The sequence below is a fragment of the Loxodonta africana genome, chromosome 6, assembly GCF_030014295.1.
Source record: "Loxodonta africana isolate mLoxAfr1 chromosome 6, mLoxAfr1.hap2, whole genome shotgun sequence".
In the NCBI taxonomy this organism is placed as follows: domain Eukaryota; kingdom Metazoa; phylum Chordata; class Mammalia; order Proboscidea; family Elephantidae; genus Loxodonta; species Loxodonta africana.
The window spans coordinates 90,123,624-90,141,582 of NC_087347.1; the positions used below are offsets into that span (position 1 = coordinate 90,123,624).

Sequence of the window (17,959 nt, forward strand, 5' to 3'; positions counted from 1 at the left end):
TGGATGGCTTTAAAAAAGAGAAGTTTATTTCCTCACAGTAAAGCGGCCTAAAATCCAAATTCAGGGTGTCAGCTCCAGGGGAAGGCTTTCTCTCCTAGTCATCCCTCAGGCTAGGAGCTTCTCTGCACAGGGACACTGAGTGCAAAGGATGCACTCTGCTCCCAGCACTACTTTCTTGGTGGTATGAGTTCCCCCTGTCTCTTGGCTCGCTTTTCTCTTTTATATCTCAAAAGATTGCCTCAAGACACAAGCCAATCTTGTAGGTTGAGTCCTGCCTCACTAACACAACTGCTGCCTATCTTCCCTCATTAACATCATAGAGGCAGGATTTATAACATAGGAAAACCGCACAATACCGGGAATCATGGCCCAGCTCAATTGATACACACGTTCTTGGGGGGACATAATTCAATCCATGACAGTACCCTAAGAGGCTCAAAAGGAGCCCTGGTGGTTCAGTGGCTAAACACTTGTCTGCTAGAAAAAAGATTGGCAGTTTGAAAGTACTCCACGGGAGATAGATGTGGCAGTCTCCTGCAAAGATTTACAGCCTTGGAAATCCAATGGGGCAGTTCTTCTCTGTCCTGTAGAGTCACTATGAGTCGGATCAACTTGACATCAAAGGTTTTTAAGAGGCCCAAAGCATACAGAGGTATTTGATCCATTGTGTCCTTCGTATAAATTTGAAAAATGATGATTTGGGGCATGTTGGGCCACATAATGCGGCATGAGAGAAAAGGTATTTTTTGATTCACTTAAGATCAATTCAAGATTCCTTCACATTATAAACCGTGTTTTTCCTTGTCATCTTCTTTAGAGAAGTCAAATATACTTTTCTTAGGTCTGGGGAAATGAAGAAAAGAAAATTTATAATTTTATTTCTTAACCATGCCCCTTCTATAGATCTAAATATTTTATTTCAAATTCCAGCCCTATTGTCAGATTCAAAAGGATTGAAATCCATCCTAGAGTGTTATTTAGAAATGTGCACAACGCTTAATGAAAAAATATCAGGGTCAAAGAAGTAGCTTTCAGAACTGAGAAATGAGTTTTCTGCTGACAGTACACATCTCCCCAAATCTTAAACCCAACTGGGTCCTTCTGTATTTTTGCCAAGAGAAGTAAAAATAGTATACATTATAAAGTATGAAAAATGTAAATGGCAGTAATGTACATAAGGGACTTCAGTGTTCTTGTGTACATCCTCCCTGCGTAAGTCTCTGAGTTTATGTGTATATATATATATATATATATATACAAAAAACCCATTGCTGTCGAGTCGATTCTGACCCATAGTGACCCTAGAACAGAGTAGAACTGCCCCATAGGAATTCCAAGGAGCAGCTGGTGGACATGAATTGCCAATCTTTTGGTAAGTAGCCAGATCACTTAAAGTCTGCCCCACCAGGGCTCATATATATATATTTATATATATATAAATATTTTTATATAAATATAAAATATGATCTGACTCATAGCAACTGTAGATACATAATATATATGTATTTTACGTATGTAGGGTCACTATGAGTTGGAATCAACTCGATGGTAATAGGTTTTTTTTTTTTTTAGTGTGTATACGCAAGCATGCACACACACACGCATACATATATATACCTGGGTTCGATTTCTGGTGAGTGTACCTCATGTGCAGCCCCACCCACCTATCAGTGGAGGTTTGTGTGTTGTTATGATGGTGAACAAGTTTCAGTAGAGCTTCCAAACTAAGGCAGACTAGGAAGAAAGGGCTGGTGACCTATTTCCAAAAAATCAGCCAGTGAAAATCCCATCGATCGCAATGGTCTGACCCGTAACCCACTGGACAGCATTTTATTCTCTTGTGCATGGGGTCACCATAAGTTGGGGGGCGACTAGACGGCAGCTAATGACAACAACATATTTATGCATATGTGATATATGTATTATATGTAATAATAATTTTTAAAAAACACATTGCTTTTGAGTTGATTCTAACTCATAGCAACCCTATAGATATCTGAATAATCTGATGAATAATGATAGCAAGAGCGATATTTAAAAAACTAAAACCTTAGTTATGATTACCAAAAAAAACCCAAACCCACTGCCATCGAGTCAATTCCGACTCATAGTGACCCTATAGTGACCCTATTACAGATAACATAATTAGACATGGCCTACCTAAGTACCTCACAGCTTGCATTAAGGATAGAAGACAAAGCCGCTGAACAGTATGAAAATAGATTAAGATGTAAGTACAATATAAGGGAGAGATTGAGAATGCTTGGGAATATCAAGTTTATTCCTTTCTTCCAAAAAAGGCAGCCTATCACATAGATGAAGGGTCCTCATCCTTGTTAACTGTACGTATCAGGTACAGAAGCAGGCTATATCAAACCTTACAAACTGGTTAGGTATTCCACAGTCAGTCCTCAAAAAATGCAAATAATACAATTTAACAAGAGGATCTTTTCGCTTCTGAGCTTTCCTATTTCAGTCTTCAGGGTCATGTGGATGACTTGAGGACTGGAACTGACAAGACAGGAAAATGTGATTCGTTCACATCAAATAGGTGGGAAGAGATCACCTCTTCATTCCATTAACTTTACTGACTGCCAGTTGAATTCTGAACACTGGGATATTCTGGAAATTTGTAAGAATTTGGTACCTGGTAATTCAAATTTCTTACAATGATGTAGGCTTCCCTCCTAAGGAGTGCCTAATGAGCATTTCATTCTGTAATTTGTCACATACCCATTAATTTCTTCTGTGTATTATTCTCCTTTCTGTTTTTCATTCTGTAATTATTTTTATTTGTCTAGACTGACTATGCATGAATCTCCTGTATTTTATGTATTCGTTGATGTAATCACAACCACATTAAGTTTACAGTTAAACATAGCATAAGCTTATGCTTGGGCCCTGGTGGCACAGTGGTTAAGAGCTCAGCTGGTAACCAAAGCGTCGGCATTTTGAGTCCACCAACCTGCGCCTTGGAAACCGATGGGGCAGTTCTACTCTGTCCTACAGGGTCGCTTGCTATGAGTCAGAATCGACTCGATGGAAAAGAGTTTGGTTTGTTTTGGTGCCAACAGTTCAGAAAGGGCTAATTAACATTCATTAATTTCTAAACAAAGCAAAAAATAAGCAAAAATCAACTGCAATCTCTTAAAAATAAGATGCCACATTTTGATGACTTTTCTTCTGTTTACTATGGTTGAATGTATTCTGAAAGCTTATGCTATATGATCTTTTCCTAAAATGTGCACAGAAATGAAGGTGATATTATTAAACAACGTAAGCCATTGATATCATCCTGAGGTTTCCTTTCCTTTTCTTGCCTGGAAATCTCTCTCCATTAATCCAGAGCTATTGCAAAAATAAGTCATAAACAGGATTGGAAGTCCTGAGTCCCTGGTTTCATCAGGCTTCTGTGTATATAAGTTGGTCCTTTAGAGATTATTTTTCCTTCTAAAAATGGTAACTCATATTGAACCATTACAATAAACACAGCCATCTCATCAACATTTCCAAGAGCTGTCAAATGTGTGGGTGTTACATGCTATTCTATGGCTGTTGTTTTTCTTTGGTTGTCACTGGGACTATAATTATTACAGTTAATCTTTCAGAAGCTGTTTTAAATACAGTTCAGGTATGAAGTTCTCTTTGGAAGCTTTGGGGTTTTGCCACAATTCATTAACTCTTTGCCCAAAATTAAAAACAACAACAACAAAACAAACAAAAAAACCCATTGCTGTCCGGTCGATTCCAATTCATAGGTACCCTTTAGGAGAGAGTAGAACTGCCCCATACAGTTTCAAAGGAATGGATGGTGGATTCGAACTGCCGACCTTTTGGTTAGCAGCCAAGCTCTTTTGCCACCCAAAAAACCCAGTGCCGTTGAGTCGATTCCGACTCATAGCGACCCTATAGGCAGGGCTTCCTCTTTTGCCACAGTGTGTTATTATTGAAGTCTCTTTTACTCTCTTAAGACGAATTCCTAAAAGTCCGTTTCCCAGCTCTTCCTTGCCATCATTTGTTATTAGTTGTCTTGGAGTCAATTCCAATTCATGTGTGCAGAGTAAAACTACTTCATAGGGTTTCCAAAAAACCCTAAAAAGATGAAAAAGAGGAAGAGCTTCAACAAAATGGATTGACACAGTGGCTGCTACGGTAGGCTCGAGCATAAGAACGATTGTGAGGATGGCAAAGGACCGGGCAGCATTTCATTCTGTTGTATATATGGTCACTACGAGTCAGAACCAACTCTATGGCCCCTAACAGCAACAACGGGATTTCCAAAGCTATTACTTTCCCAAAGCAGATCATCAGGCATGTCCTCAGGGACATCTCTGGGTGTGTTAGAACCGTCAAACTTTAGGCTAGAAGTAGCTTAACTATTTGCACCATCCAGGAATCCACTTGCTATTACTGGAGAATGGAAATTGCTGCATTTACATGGCAATTTCCCAGAAGCTGGGATAAAGAAGGTGATAAAGAGAACAAAGTTCTTTGTGATTTAAACCATTTTACAGGTTGATGTGTCTTAAGGACTTTTAGATAACTGTGTGCTTATTGTATTTTTCAGCTTGCTTTGACCAGATCAAGTTCTTTAGGTGACTTTTCCTGGCCTCAAAGGTAAAGAGATTTACCGTTTTTTTTGATCATTCACCAAAATATTTAGGGATACAGTTCTCCAGACTGTTGGTAATGCACACACACACACATACACAGAGTCATGCATACGATTTAGCTAAATGTCAGCTATTTTTAGCTGTGACAGTTATTTTTAAAGTAAATACTGTGCCAAATATGATGCTTTGATCTTCATATGTAGTTTTTTATTACAGAAAACTGCTGATTGTGGAAAAGCAGGATAATGAAACATTTGGATTTGAAATTCAGGTGGGAAGTTTTCAAATATTCCAGACATTTTAGAAAGAAAGTTGCTCTATCGTATATGTAATATAATTATACATTAAAATCTATATTTATGTGAATTTTTTATGTATTTGCATTTGATGCATTTTGCATAATCATATTTTACACTGTGTATCAGATTTTAAATGTTAACTTTAGTATTCAAGAAATATTTGAAAAGCTATATACCTACGTCTACTGAATGCATGCATGTAGTCATGTATAGTTCTTGTTACACTTTGAATATACTGAAGCGTTCATATTGGATATAATAAAAATTTGTACTTTTTTTTTTTTTGCTAGTGGCAATACTTTATTTTTTGAAACACTTGACATTTGGCTTTAATTGCAGGTAGGAAATTTAACAGTTGTTATAGGTTTCAATGTAATTGCCCAAGAATTTTATTTTTTATTTTCTGTCTGCTTTTTAATATATATTTTAATGGCCGTATTTGTAAGGATGGCGACTTAGGTCAAATGAAGCCCGTAGGTGCAGCAGTAGTAGTTTAAGTGTTACCGGCTCTTTTCCATAGCCCTCCTGCATTTCTTTTCGACGTGTTTTCCACAATCATGTTCTTACGCTATACATCAGGTGTTAGATCTTAGCTTTGGTGTTGCTTTCAGAAAACCCTGGATGACTAAATCTGAGCCCCACAATTGGAAAATCAGTGTGTATTTTAAGATTAGGAACAGGAAGCTGCTAAGCAAAACATGTTTTATGAGTGAAGAAACAAAATGACACTCTAGCGGCAATGAACAGGGAGAAAGCTCTAAGAGAAAAGGAGATACCTGCTGCTTTTTGAGAGCTTCTACTTTTAAATTTGGTGAAATCTATAATTCTTCCATCTAGTTCTAGAAGCATTGTACTCTCTCTTATTTTAGTCACATGAAACACTCCCTACTTTGTTGTCCAGACACTTCTTTTCAAGTGAGATTTATCCCAGGATGTACAACAATTGCTACTGAAAACAGGATAAATGACTACATAGCTTCTCATTCTGCTATAACACACACATACTGACACACACATAATATGTACTGTATGTCACTGTTTCATGATGTCTTCCGCCCATACCGTAAGCATTTATTCTGTGTAGCTCGAAAGTCAAAACTATCATTAGTAGACAATGGGCTGCAGTACCGTTGAATCTTTGTAGATCAACATGACCTAATGACCTCACCTGTGAACTGCAACATGCACGTTTTATCTCAGTGACGCAGGTATCCACTGTCCTGTACATTCCCCTTTTGGTGTATGCTTCCCATGACCAGGTCTACACCATAATCTCCTCTGTACTTATAAGATATGCAGCAGTGAACAAATAGGAGAAATGTTTCTGGGAACTCTGTGAATTCAGACAGAGCCCCTGTACCCATATTGCTCACCCAGTGTGAGCACGTATTTTGAGTCCTGGCCTCCTAAGTAGAAGATACAAGGTCTACTCCTCCTCTCTGGTTTTCCATGTGGCTGGCTTTAGGCTACTAATGAGAATCATGTAGCATGATAGGATCACAGCTTTAAACTCGGGCATACCTGGGTTCAAATTCTCTCCATACCTGTTTTAGGGGGCTCTTAGGAGTTTTAAACGAAGTACCACATGTAAAGTACCTAGTGGCTTGGTGCCAGTAACAACAAATGACAAATTTTAGAATGAAGGTTACTGAGCATGCAAAAAGGCGATGTCACTGTTATGGATTGAATTGTGCCCCACCCCCCCCACCCCCCATATATGTTGTAAATCCTAATGCCCATATTTGTGGTTATAATCCCATTTGGAAATGGATTGTCTTTGTTATGTTAATGAGGCAGTATTAGTGTAGGATGTGTTTTAAATCAATCTCTTTTGGGATATAAAAAAGCAAATTAACCAAGCAAGCAGCACAAATAGAGGGGAAGATAAATGCCACATGATGGCCAAGGAACCTAGGAATAGAAGCTGAAAAGAGACAAGGACCTTCCCCTAGGAGACAGAGAGAGAGAGCCTTCCCCTAGAGCCAGTACCCTGAATCTGAACTTCTCGCCTCCTAAACTGAGTACATACATTTCTGTTCAATAAAGCCACCCACTTGTGGTATTTCTGTTATACTAGCACTAAATAACTAAAACAATCCCTTTCTGTCTCAAAGAAGTCCTGGATGGTCATTCTGTTCCAGGCTCTTAGAACTGGGAGATGAAAGACTAGGTAAAAGGGAAAGAAGTATCTGATTATTTCTTTTTATAACTTTTGGGCTTCTGCCTTTTCTTCTCTATCTCTAACCTCCAAATTTTACACCCATGGTGAACACATATACAGGCATTGGCTACATAAATCGACATGTTTCCCCTCCACTATACTCACTTTAGGGAGCTCTGGTGGCCCAGTGGTTAAAGCACTCAGCTGCCCACTGAAAGGCCAGCGGTTTGAACCCACCAGCTGTCTGTGGGAGAAAGATGTGGCTATCTGCTTCCTTAAAGACTTACAGCCTTGGAAACCCTTATAGGGCAGTTCTAGTCTGTCATCTAGGGTCGCTATTAGTCGGAATTGACTCGACGGCAACGGGTTTGGTTTTGGTTTTTATACTCACTTTGATCACTGGAGACTGAGGCTAGAGTCTTACTGCTAATGAGAATTGTTATAACAGTGGTTTCAAAAACGAGTGCCAGTTATATCTTTAGTTAATGCATCACATGAACTAGAATACTCTTCTGTCTCTAGAAAGATCTGGGCTTTAGTGAGAAGATTCTCTGGCAGGACAACTGTTAAAGGGGCTTCTGAGATCAATGCAAAGTGTATAACATGATCTTTTAAAGTTCCTTTTACCTTTAAATACCTTATAGATTGACTAGAAATCTCTTAGAGGTTAACAAACCCAAGTGGCTAGAAATTTCTTGCATGTGACTGACTTGTGGTGCCTCACAGATTATCAAGTAAGAAGGAATGAACATTAGAGATTAATATCTTCATCAGAAAGAAGTATTTCGATGTGGCTTAATTTTAGGAATCACACGTTTAAAAGACTTAACTCAGAACACTGATTTTGGTGCTAAATGGAACTAGACCTCATAACTCAAATGTGTAGAAAGGAAAAACTTGTTTGTTATAGGTCATCGGGATGCGATGTCTTTAGTGTTGCTACAGTTTGAAACAAACAAACAAAACACATACTTTTGCCACATTGCAGGAGGCAAAGCATAACTTCCTAATTTAGTTGGGTGACTAATGAACCAGTGAATATTCAGGGCAGGCGTACAGGAGAATGCTCAGAAATGAAGATAATTGAGTCAATTATAGTGCTTTTGAATAAATGCAGGGCAGATTGTCACTATTTGTGGAACTCTGATTTAAAATTATCATTGTTGGCATATCTCCCTGTCCGCGTGTGTACTGTGTGTGTACTTGCCTGTAATGATTGCTTGCGAGAACCATATAGGGTTTTTTCTCTTTGCTCTTCAACAACATTATTTTATCCTGTTAGGAAACGAGAAACTTAATTTTTCTTAATAAACATGCAATGATGGTAGCATCAACTGGTCTCTTAGGCTTGAAAAGCTAAACTCTTCAGGTGCACTTAACCTATTTTCTCAAGTCAGATCTTTTTTTTTTTTTTTTTAATGGGGTTGACTGCAAATTTCTTGGAAGAATTGTAAAATTGGTAGCTATGATTCAGTTTATACTCAGGAAATCCTTTCCAAATTGTTCTTTGCACTTACCTGGAGAAGCTAGGTGGTACAAACCATTAACACACTCAGCTGCTAACTGAAAGTTTGGGAACTTGAGTCCACCCAAGGGTGCCTTGAAAGAAGGATTTGGTGATCTACTTCCAAAAAATTCAGCCATCGAAAACCCAATGGAACACAGTTCTACTCTGACACACAGGGGGTTGCTATGAGTCATTCCTTTTTTACCATGGCACTTAAGATAATAGATGCAATTTTATTTTTGGTAATTAGATTTTGAGGCTTTTTTTTTTTTACATAGTAACTGTATATCACCCTCATTCTTACAGACTTACAGACTCCAGAACCAGAACACCTGCCCCTGGGAGATGTGTACCCTGATCTGCAAAATACGAGAGGACAGCCCAGCTCACTGCTCTGGCCTGCAAACTGGTAACTTATAACTTTGCTCATGTTTCCAATCATTTAAGTAGCAAGCAAAGAAAGCTTTTTGATAGTGAAGATCAGGATGTGACCGTAGCTTTGAATTTCTGTTTGGAGCTCGTTTGTTTCGTTTCATTTGCAGTACAAATCAGGAGGGATTTTTTAACTGCTTGTAACACTCATTTTTCTTGGCATCTCCCAGGTGATATCCTTGCAAATATCAATGGCGTGAGCACAGAAGGCTTCACACACAAACAAGTGGTTGACCTGATCAGATCGTCAGGAAACCTGCTAACGTAACTATCCGTCTAGTTCCCTTGGGGCATCAAAAATGTTATGATCTCTCATAATACCTGTTGAGTGAATGAATAGGCTTTTTGTTCAAGGATCACGGAAAGGGAGGCTGTGTACCACAGCTTTGCAATTGGGTACAGACATTTTTATCCGTTTCTTTTGTTTCTCAAGGTTTTCTCAGATGTGAAAATGTTGTCAACATCTGAAGTCGGAGGACATCAATAGTCTACATGTCTGTGTGGGTGGCATAGCATTTAAAAAAGTGTTTTTCAAATGTCAGATTTAATTATGCTGGCACACACTGTCTTTGGGCTGAGAGGGTAGCTGGTCCCATTTGCCTGGTTGATATAATCTTGTGGCTAGAACAAATAAGAGGTCAAAGGATTGAGTTTTTTTTTCCCTCTTATGCCACAAGCCAATTCTTTTTATCTTCTAGTGTTCGATTTGGAAGGGGTGAACAAAGCCTGCTTATTTGGAAGGGGAGAGCAAAGTCTGCTCACCCCCTACCCCAATACATACATCCACATCTACTAACATTCCAGATGTATGAATGGGACATTGGTCTCTCCTATTTAGGGATTTGACTACTTACCATGATATCACTGCATCTGATAAGACCTTAGTGAGCAATTAAAAGATGGAATACATTCATTCATTAGCATATTATTGAGCAAATACCATGTTTCCAGCTCTGTGATAGGCTTACAGGAGACAAACATAAAGAGTCTCCTAGTGTTTTCACTCTGTGGAAGGAAATGGATAAGGAAAGCCCCTACAAAGACGTAATTCTATTATTTCGATTATTGATAATGGCTATGAAGAAAATAAAATGGACAATGGGATAGAAAATGGAGTAAGTGGACTGCTACTTTAGCTTAGGTGTTCAAAGAGGTTCTCTCTGAGAAGGTGACATTTGAGCTGAGACCTAAATGAAGAGAAAAGGATGGTCATATGAACACCTGGTAAGAGTGCTTTAGGTAAAGAGAGAGGTTGCTTGACTTTTCAAAAGGAGCTTGGCCTGTCTAAGGGACAGAGAGAAAGCCAGTGTAATAGGAGGTTGATGGATAAAGGTGAAATATGATCAGAAGTGAAAACAGAGAGGTGCCCAGGGGGCAGACCACGGGGTTCATCAGTCATGCCAAGTGTTTAGGTTTTATTCAAATTGAAAAAAAAAAAAAAAATCCAGTTGCCTAGTTGATTCCTACTCATGGAAACCCCACACTGGAACAGTGTTCCATAGGGTTTTCCAATGGCTGGTTTTTTGGAAGTGGATGGCCAGGCCTGTCTTCTGAGGCACCTTGGGGTAGACTTAAAACTCCAACTGTTTGGTTAACAGCTGAACATGTGAACCATTTGTACGACCCAGGGATTCCTATTCTGATTGAGTGGGACATACATTATCTTGTCATTCTGCTCAGCCACCTTAGTTTTATTTCTATTTATAGATGAAGTGACTCAGGCCTAAATGAGGGATTAGTTAAGGTCACCAGCTAGTAAGGGAGAGAGCAGGGACTTGAGCCACCTATTATACCACGGCTGCTCATTTCAAGCTGCTAACAGAAAATCCCCTGGATGTTCTTCAGTGATTTTGTATCTAAAACTTCAAAGGACATTTTGCACATGTGTGGGAGCAGTTCTGAAAGTTGACTGGTGGCAGTAAAGGTAAAGCTAAAGCTGAGTCCAGCTTTCTGTGTTCCGTGAGTCCAGGGAAAATATAAGGGCACTATTGCTCCAGAGAAACCTGGACCCAGAAGATAGAAACCATATAGAGTCCAAGGGAAAATGCTGGTGGTCAGAGGCAAAAAAATATGTTCCAACTGGGTGTAGTGGGCAGCCACCAGCTAGGTGATTAAGGGGAGACAGCTGTTGGAGTCAAAGATCCGGAAAACAAGAGACAGTCTGTATACATACTGAAGAGAGCGACCATTGTCTGGGGTTTTGCCTGTAGAGATCTATGCTTGGGCAGGTCAGATAGATATAAAGAGTCTCGATGAAACAGGTTCATAAGGATCTCCACTCTTGCACAAAGAGTTAAAGGAAAAAAAAAAAAAAAAGGTGCCATCAGGTCAATTCAGACTCATAGCGACCTTATAGGACAGAGTAGAGCTGCCCCTTAATGTTTCCAAGGAGTGGCTGGTGGATTTGAAATGCTGGCCTTGTGGTTAGCAGCCAAGCTCTTAACCACTGCGCCACCAGGGGCCCCCAAAGACATAGGACTACCCTAATAGGAAAAGCAGATATATTCTTGGTTTGCTGTCATCTCATTATCTCAGACAGATGGTATTGGAAGTAAAGGAAAATCAGTATCCCTATTTAATGCTGTTATTTACCGTGTCTGGAAAAATTTCTTGTATCTTTATAGGGTTATAGTTTATTTATCAGAAGAAATTTAAAAATGTTTATGTGTGTGATTCACGAATGGCATTTGTATCTTATTCAGATGGATGACTTAGTTGCCAAAATAAAGGCCTCTAACTTGAGCCCACAAAACCAATCAGCTCCCCCAGGATAGAATAACATTTTTATTTTTAGAAAAGCATTTGGTGTAGGAGAAAAAGAACACTGTCAAGTTGATGATTCTCGGATTAAAGTTTGTAAACCTAAAATGTTCTGAGATGAAAGAGTGATATGAAGGTTATTATTTTATAGTGGTTCTGGTTCAGTTTGTTCTAGTTCCAAAATTAAGGCAATTAACAGAGATAAAAGATCTGAGGGAGGAAAAGCTAAGTCCCTGGGTGGTACAAAGGGTTAAGAGCTTAACTACTAGCTGAAAGGTAGGCTGTTTGAACCCACCCAGGGGCTCCTTGGAAGACAGGACTGACAGTCTGCTTCTGAAAGGTCACAGCCTTGAAAACCCTGCACACATGGGGTCACCAGGAGTCAGAATTGACTTGATGGCATCTGAAAAACGACAGCAAGGGAGGAAAGGATTTCTCCCTGCTTCTAGCAATAGCATGTTGATTCCACTGTTTTGAAGGTCCCTTAGTTCCTGCTGCTGCCATTGCTGTACCCCTTATGCTTGGCACAGAGCTTAGAGTCTGGCACATAGTACATGCCCAATAAATATCCACCAAATGAGTGAGGTGATTCAGCCAATCCCCACAATAATAAATCTCAGCAGAGAACAATCATTGTATGGTGACGTCTATAAAATTAGCTACAGTTTACAAATTAGCCTTAACCTTTTCTTTTAACTACCCAAGGGAAAACCAAACCCACTGCCATCGAATAGATTCCGACTCATAGCAACCTAGTAGGACAGAGTAGAACTGCCCCACAGGGTTTCCAAAGCTGTAAATCTTTAAGGAAGCAGATTGCCACATCTTTCTCCTGTAGATCAGCTGGTGGGTTCAAACTGCTGATCTTTGGGTTAGCAGCCAAATGCTTTAACCACTGCGCCATCAGGGCTCCTATCCTCTCAAGCGGAAGTTTTATTTATTTATTTCCATTTTCTTCCTCTCAATGTTGTAGAAGCTTTGGCCTAGGTCCAAATACCTAAAGTGCCAGGAGAAATATAACATTTATGTTGTTTTTTTAGTATAGTCTGTGCTCAAAGTGTAGTACTCCATAAGGGTGTATGTGTTTAAAAGAACCACTCGCGCCATTCCCACTATCCTTTTTCTGTTTTATTTAAACAGGATAGAGACTCTTAATGGAACAATGATTCTGAGAAGAGCAGAGCTGGAGGCAAAGCTGCAGGTTTTAAAGGTAATTTAATTTTACATAGTGATGTACACTTTTCGTCCTTGAATGTGTGAGTGGTAGAATGAAGATCTATTTGAGGAATTGGGAAGCCATTGAAGATAAAATGTCATGATGAGCAAACACACCATCAACTCTGAAAGGGAATAAAATTAAAATTTCCAGGTGAGGTTGCACAGTGGAGGATGTTTACTGAAAATTTCCCAGATTGGCTCTTTGAGGGTCTTACAAATCTCATTTTGCTGGGCTGGTGACTCTCTTCCAAGACATGAACTCCACCCCCGCAATTATGTGTGCCAGAGTCCTAGCCTTTGTAGACCCGTCCTTTGGTCCCAGTTAACTTCTTTATCCCAGTTCTTATTTCTGCATGGCAATGAGGTGGCCAGTCTGAGCAGGGTTGCATGGCGTACTCCATCAGGTTGCTTACTTGGCTTTGTTGAGATGTTTCAACAAACAGAGACAGTGCTGGAAGCGCTCACTCGTCTATGCCAAGAAATTTGGAAGACAGCTATCTGGCCAACCTACTGGAAGAGATCCATATTTGTATCCATTTCAAAGAAGGGTAGTCCAACAGAATGTGGATATTATTGAACAATATCATTAATATTACGCACAAGTAAAATTTTGCTGAAGGTCTTTCAAAAGCTGTTCCAGCGGTACATCAACAGGGAACTGCCAGCAATTCAAGCTGAATTAAGAAGAGGACGTGGAGCAAAGGATATCACTGATGATGTCAGATGGATTATAATTGAAAGCAGAAAATAGGAGAAAAATGTTTACCTGTGTTTTATTGACTATATAAATACATTCCACTGTGTGAATCATAACAAATTATGGATAACATTGTGAAGAATGGAAATTCCAGGACACTTAATTGTGCTCACGAAGAACCTGTACTTAGACCAAGAGGCAGTTGTTTGAACAGAACAAAGGATGCTCCATGGTTTAAAGTCAGGAAAGGTGTGCATCAGGGTTGTAACTTTTCACCATAGTTATTCAGTCTGTACGCTGAGCAAATACTCAGAGAAGTAGGAACGCATTATTAGGATTGGAGGAAGACTCATTAACAACCTGCGATATGCAGATGACACAACCTTACTTGCTGAAAGTGAAGGGGATTTAAAGTACTTACTGATGAAGATCAAAGACCACAGCATCAGTATAGATTACACCTCAACATAAAGAAAACAAAATCCTCACAACTCGACCAATAAGCAAAATTGTTGTAAACGAAGAAAATATTGAAGTTGTAAGGGATTTCATTTTACTTGGATCCACATTCCACAATCAACACCTGTGGAAGTGGCAGTCAAGGAATCAAATGACACATTGCATTGGGCAAATCTGCTGCAAAAGATCTCTTTAAAGTGTTAAAATGCAAAGATGTCACTTTAAGGACTAAGGTGCACCTGCTCCAAGCCATGGTGGACAATGAATGAAAAAGGAAGACCAAAGAAGAACTGATACCTTTTACTTATGGTGCTGGCGAAGAATATTGAACATACCATGGACTGCCAGAAGAACAAACAAATCCATCTTGGAAGAATTACAGCCAGAATGCTCCTCAGAAGCAAGGATGGTGAGACTATGTCTCACACACTTTGGACATGTTGTCAGGAGGGATCAGTCCCTGGAGAAGGACGTCATGTTTGGTAAAGTAGAGGGTCAGCAAAAAAGAGGAAGACCCTCAACTAGATGGATTGACACAGTGGTTGCAACAATATGCTCAAGCATAACAACTATTGTGAGGATGGCACAGGGCCGGGAAATGTTTCATTCTGTTGTACGTAGGGTCGCTATGAGTTGGAAGTGACTTGATGGCATCTAACAACAGCAATATAATGAAGTATGTACTTATTAATTATTGAACCCACTAAGTATACAAACATATATACATATGATACATATATGTATATACACATATACACGTATGTGTAAATACATATATGGGAAAACCCTTAAAGATGAAATTTTGTGATGAGGAAATTGCAGAATTATCAAAAGCCACACAATTACTGCTGCAGGAATATCCAATTATGTCTAATCTTGTATTCTTCTCTTCCTCTACATCCAATTCATCAACAAGCCCTACTTTCTTCTGTGTCAACATTGGTTTTGATATTTTTGTCACTTTGCTTATCCCTGTGATTTTTTAAAATCAACTTGTCAAATTCCTTTAAAGAATTCCTCTGCTCAGATTTTGATTAGAATTTAATTTATAAAATAAATGAGATCAATTGACATCTTTATGGTTTTCATTTTTATCGCTTTGAACACAGTATCTCATTTTATTCAGGTCTTTTATGGACTTGAAAACATTCTGTAATTTTCTTCATACATTCTTACATATCTTTTACTAAATTTATTCTCTTAGATCTAATTTTCCTTACTATAATAAATATAAAGAGCTCTGGTGGCACAGTGGTTAAGCACTCAGCTGCTAACTGAGAAGCGAGCGGTTCAAACCCACGGAGAAAGATGCAGCAGCCAGCTTCCATAAAGATTTACAGCTCTAGAAACCCTGCTGGGCAATTCGACTCTGTCTTACAGCGTTGCTATGAGTAGGAATCAACTGGATGGCAACTGGTTTTATAATAAACATGATCTTTAAAATTTTATTCTTATTGCTATTAATTTTTATATTGATTTTCTTAATTTAGAAATCTTTCTGAACTTCCTTTATTCTAATAATTTGTAGATTTTCTTTGATTTTTTGTATAGACATCATATCATCTGCAGATAATGAGAGTTTTACCCTTTTTTATCTCCAGTTATTCAACTAATTTATTTTTCTTTTCTTATAGCATTGGCTAAGACCTTCAGTATATTTTTGTAAATAAGTAAAAGACATATTTCTAACATTTGACCATTAAATTTCAATAAGGAGTAAACAATGCTTCATATTTATTTATTTATTATTTTTAACTGTCAAAAGTTAATTTGCTTTTATAAAATGGAGATACTAAATCTTGGTGGACATCCAAAAAAACATTAAACTAGGTTTTCAGACTTTTGTAGAAAAAGGAAAGGAATGAAGAAAATAAACTGATGATCTTATTTAAAAAGCGAAAAAATAGGCCTGTAATTCGTGGAATAAGGTAGTACTCTCTTGCACAAATATATTTCATGCTTGTAAGAAACTTTTGTTCTTTGAGTGTTTTCTCTTCAAGTTTTAATATACATACTTCATTATTATTTTTTCTAAGAATATATAAACTTTAAAAATTTTCAATATCTCCTTTTCCTGGACATCATGAAGACCTTAACATGCTGTAAATGTCAATTTAACATCCTATTTTCCTTATTATTGCCTTTTTGAAAGAGTTTCATCAGTTTTTAAAATTACAAAATATTGGATTTTATTCTAAGAAACCCCTACGTGTCTGTCAGCGTATCATACTCTGGTGGCTTGCATGTTGCTGTGATGCTGGAAGCTATGCCACCAGTATCCAAGTATCAGCAGGGTCACCCTTGGAGGGCAGGTTTCAGCTGAGCTCCCACAGTAGGATATACAGGAAGAAGGATCCGGCAGTCTACTTCTGAAAAGAATTAGCCAGTGAAAACATTATGAGTAGCTGCAGAAGACTGTCTAATATAGTGCCGGAAGATGAGCCCCTCAGATTGGAAGACACTCAAAATACGACTGTGGAAGAGTTACCTCCTCAAAGTAGAGTCGACCTTAATGATGTAAATGGAGTCAAGCTTTCAGGACCTGCATTTGCTGATGTGGCACGACTCAAAATGAGAAGAAACGGCTGCAAAGATCCGTTAATGATTAGAACGTGGAATGTATGAAGCATGAATCTAGGATTTGGAAATTGTCAAAAAGGAAATGAAACACATAAACATCCATATCCTAGGTATTAGTGAGGTGAAATGGACTGGTATTGGCCATTTTGAATAGGACAATCATATGGTCTACTATGCCGGGAATGACAGTTTGAAGAAGAATGACGTTACATTCATCGTCAGAAAGAATATTTCAAGATTTATCCTGAAGTACACTGCGGTCAGTGATAGGATAATATCCATATGCCTACAAGGAAGACCAGTTAATGAGACTATTATTCAAATTTGTACACCAAACACTAAGACCAAAGATGAGGAAATTGAGGATTTTTTCCAACTTCTGCAGTCTGAGCTTGATAGAACATGCAATCAGGATGCATTGATATTTACTGGTGATTGGAATGTGAAAGTTGGAAACAAAGAAGAAGGATTGGTAGTTGGAAAATATGGCCTTGGTGTTAGAAATCTATCACATGATAGAATTTTGCAAGATCAATGACTTCTTCATTGCAGATACCTTTTTTCACCAACATAAATGGTGACTTTTTTTTTTTATACACATAGACCTCACCAGATGGAATACACAGGGATCAAATTGACTACATCGTGGGAAGAGATGATGGAAAAGCTCTATATCATCAGTCAGGACAAGGCCAGGGGCTGACTGTGGAACAGATCATCAATTACTCATATGCAAGTTCAAGTTGAAGCTGAAAGTGATGAAAATTAAAAGTCCATGAGAGCCAAAGTACAACCTTGAATATGTTCCACCTGAATTTAGAGACCATCTCAGGAAGAGATTTGATGCATTGAATACTAATGACCAAAGACCAGACGAGTTGTAGAATGACATCAAGGACATCTTACATGAAGAAAGCCAGAGGTCATTAAAAAGATGGGAAATTTGAAACGACCAAGATGGATGTCAGAAGAGACTCTGAAACTTGCTCTTGAATGTCATGTAGCTAAAGTGAAAGGAAGACATGATGAAGTAAAAGAACTGAACAGAAGATTTCAAAGGGCAGCTCGAGAAGACAAAATAAAGTATTATAATGACATGTACAAAGATCTCAAGGTAGAAAACCAAAAGGGAAAAATATGCTCAGCATTTCTCAAGCTGAAAGAACTGGAGAAAAAATTCAAGCCTCAAGTTGCAATAGTGAAGGGTTCTATGGGAAAAATATTAAACTATGC

At 38.5% G+C, this 17,959-nt stretch overlaps 1 protein-coding gene across 3 annotated transcripts in view; it reads left to right on the plus strand.

Moving 5' to 3' along the window:
• CYTIP (cytohesin 1 interacting protein) overlaps positions 1-17,959 on the plus strand; it is a 38,146-nt gene that overhangs the window by 5,751 nt on the left and 14,436 nt on the right. For 2 of the 3 annotated variants that reach the window (XM_023542940.2, XM_003405837.4), the window contains exons 2-6: positions 4,568-4,617; positions 4,830-4,884; positions 8,887-8,989; positions 9,183-9,276; positions 12,913-12,982. In XM_023542940.2, coding sequence (XP_023398708.1) covers positions 4,568-4,617; positions 4,830-4,884; positions 8,887-8,989; positions 9,183-9,276; positions 12,913-12,982 — 372 coding nt within the window. The remainder of the gene's footprint in view (positions 1-4,567; positions 4,618-4,829; positions 4,885-8,886; positions 8,990-9,182; positions 9,277-12,912; positions 12,983-17,959) is intronic. The other variant, XM_023542941.2, reaches the window with a different exon arrangement.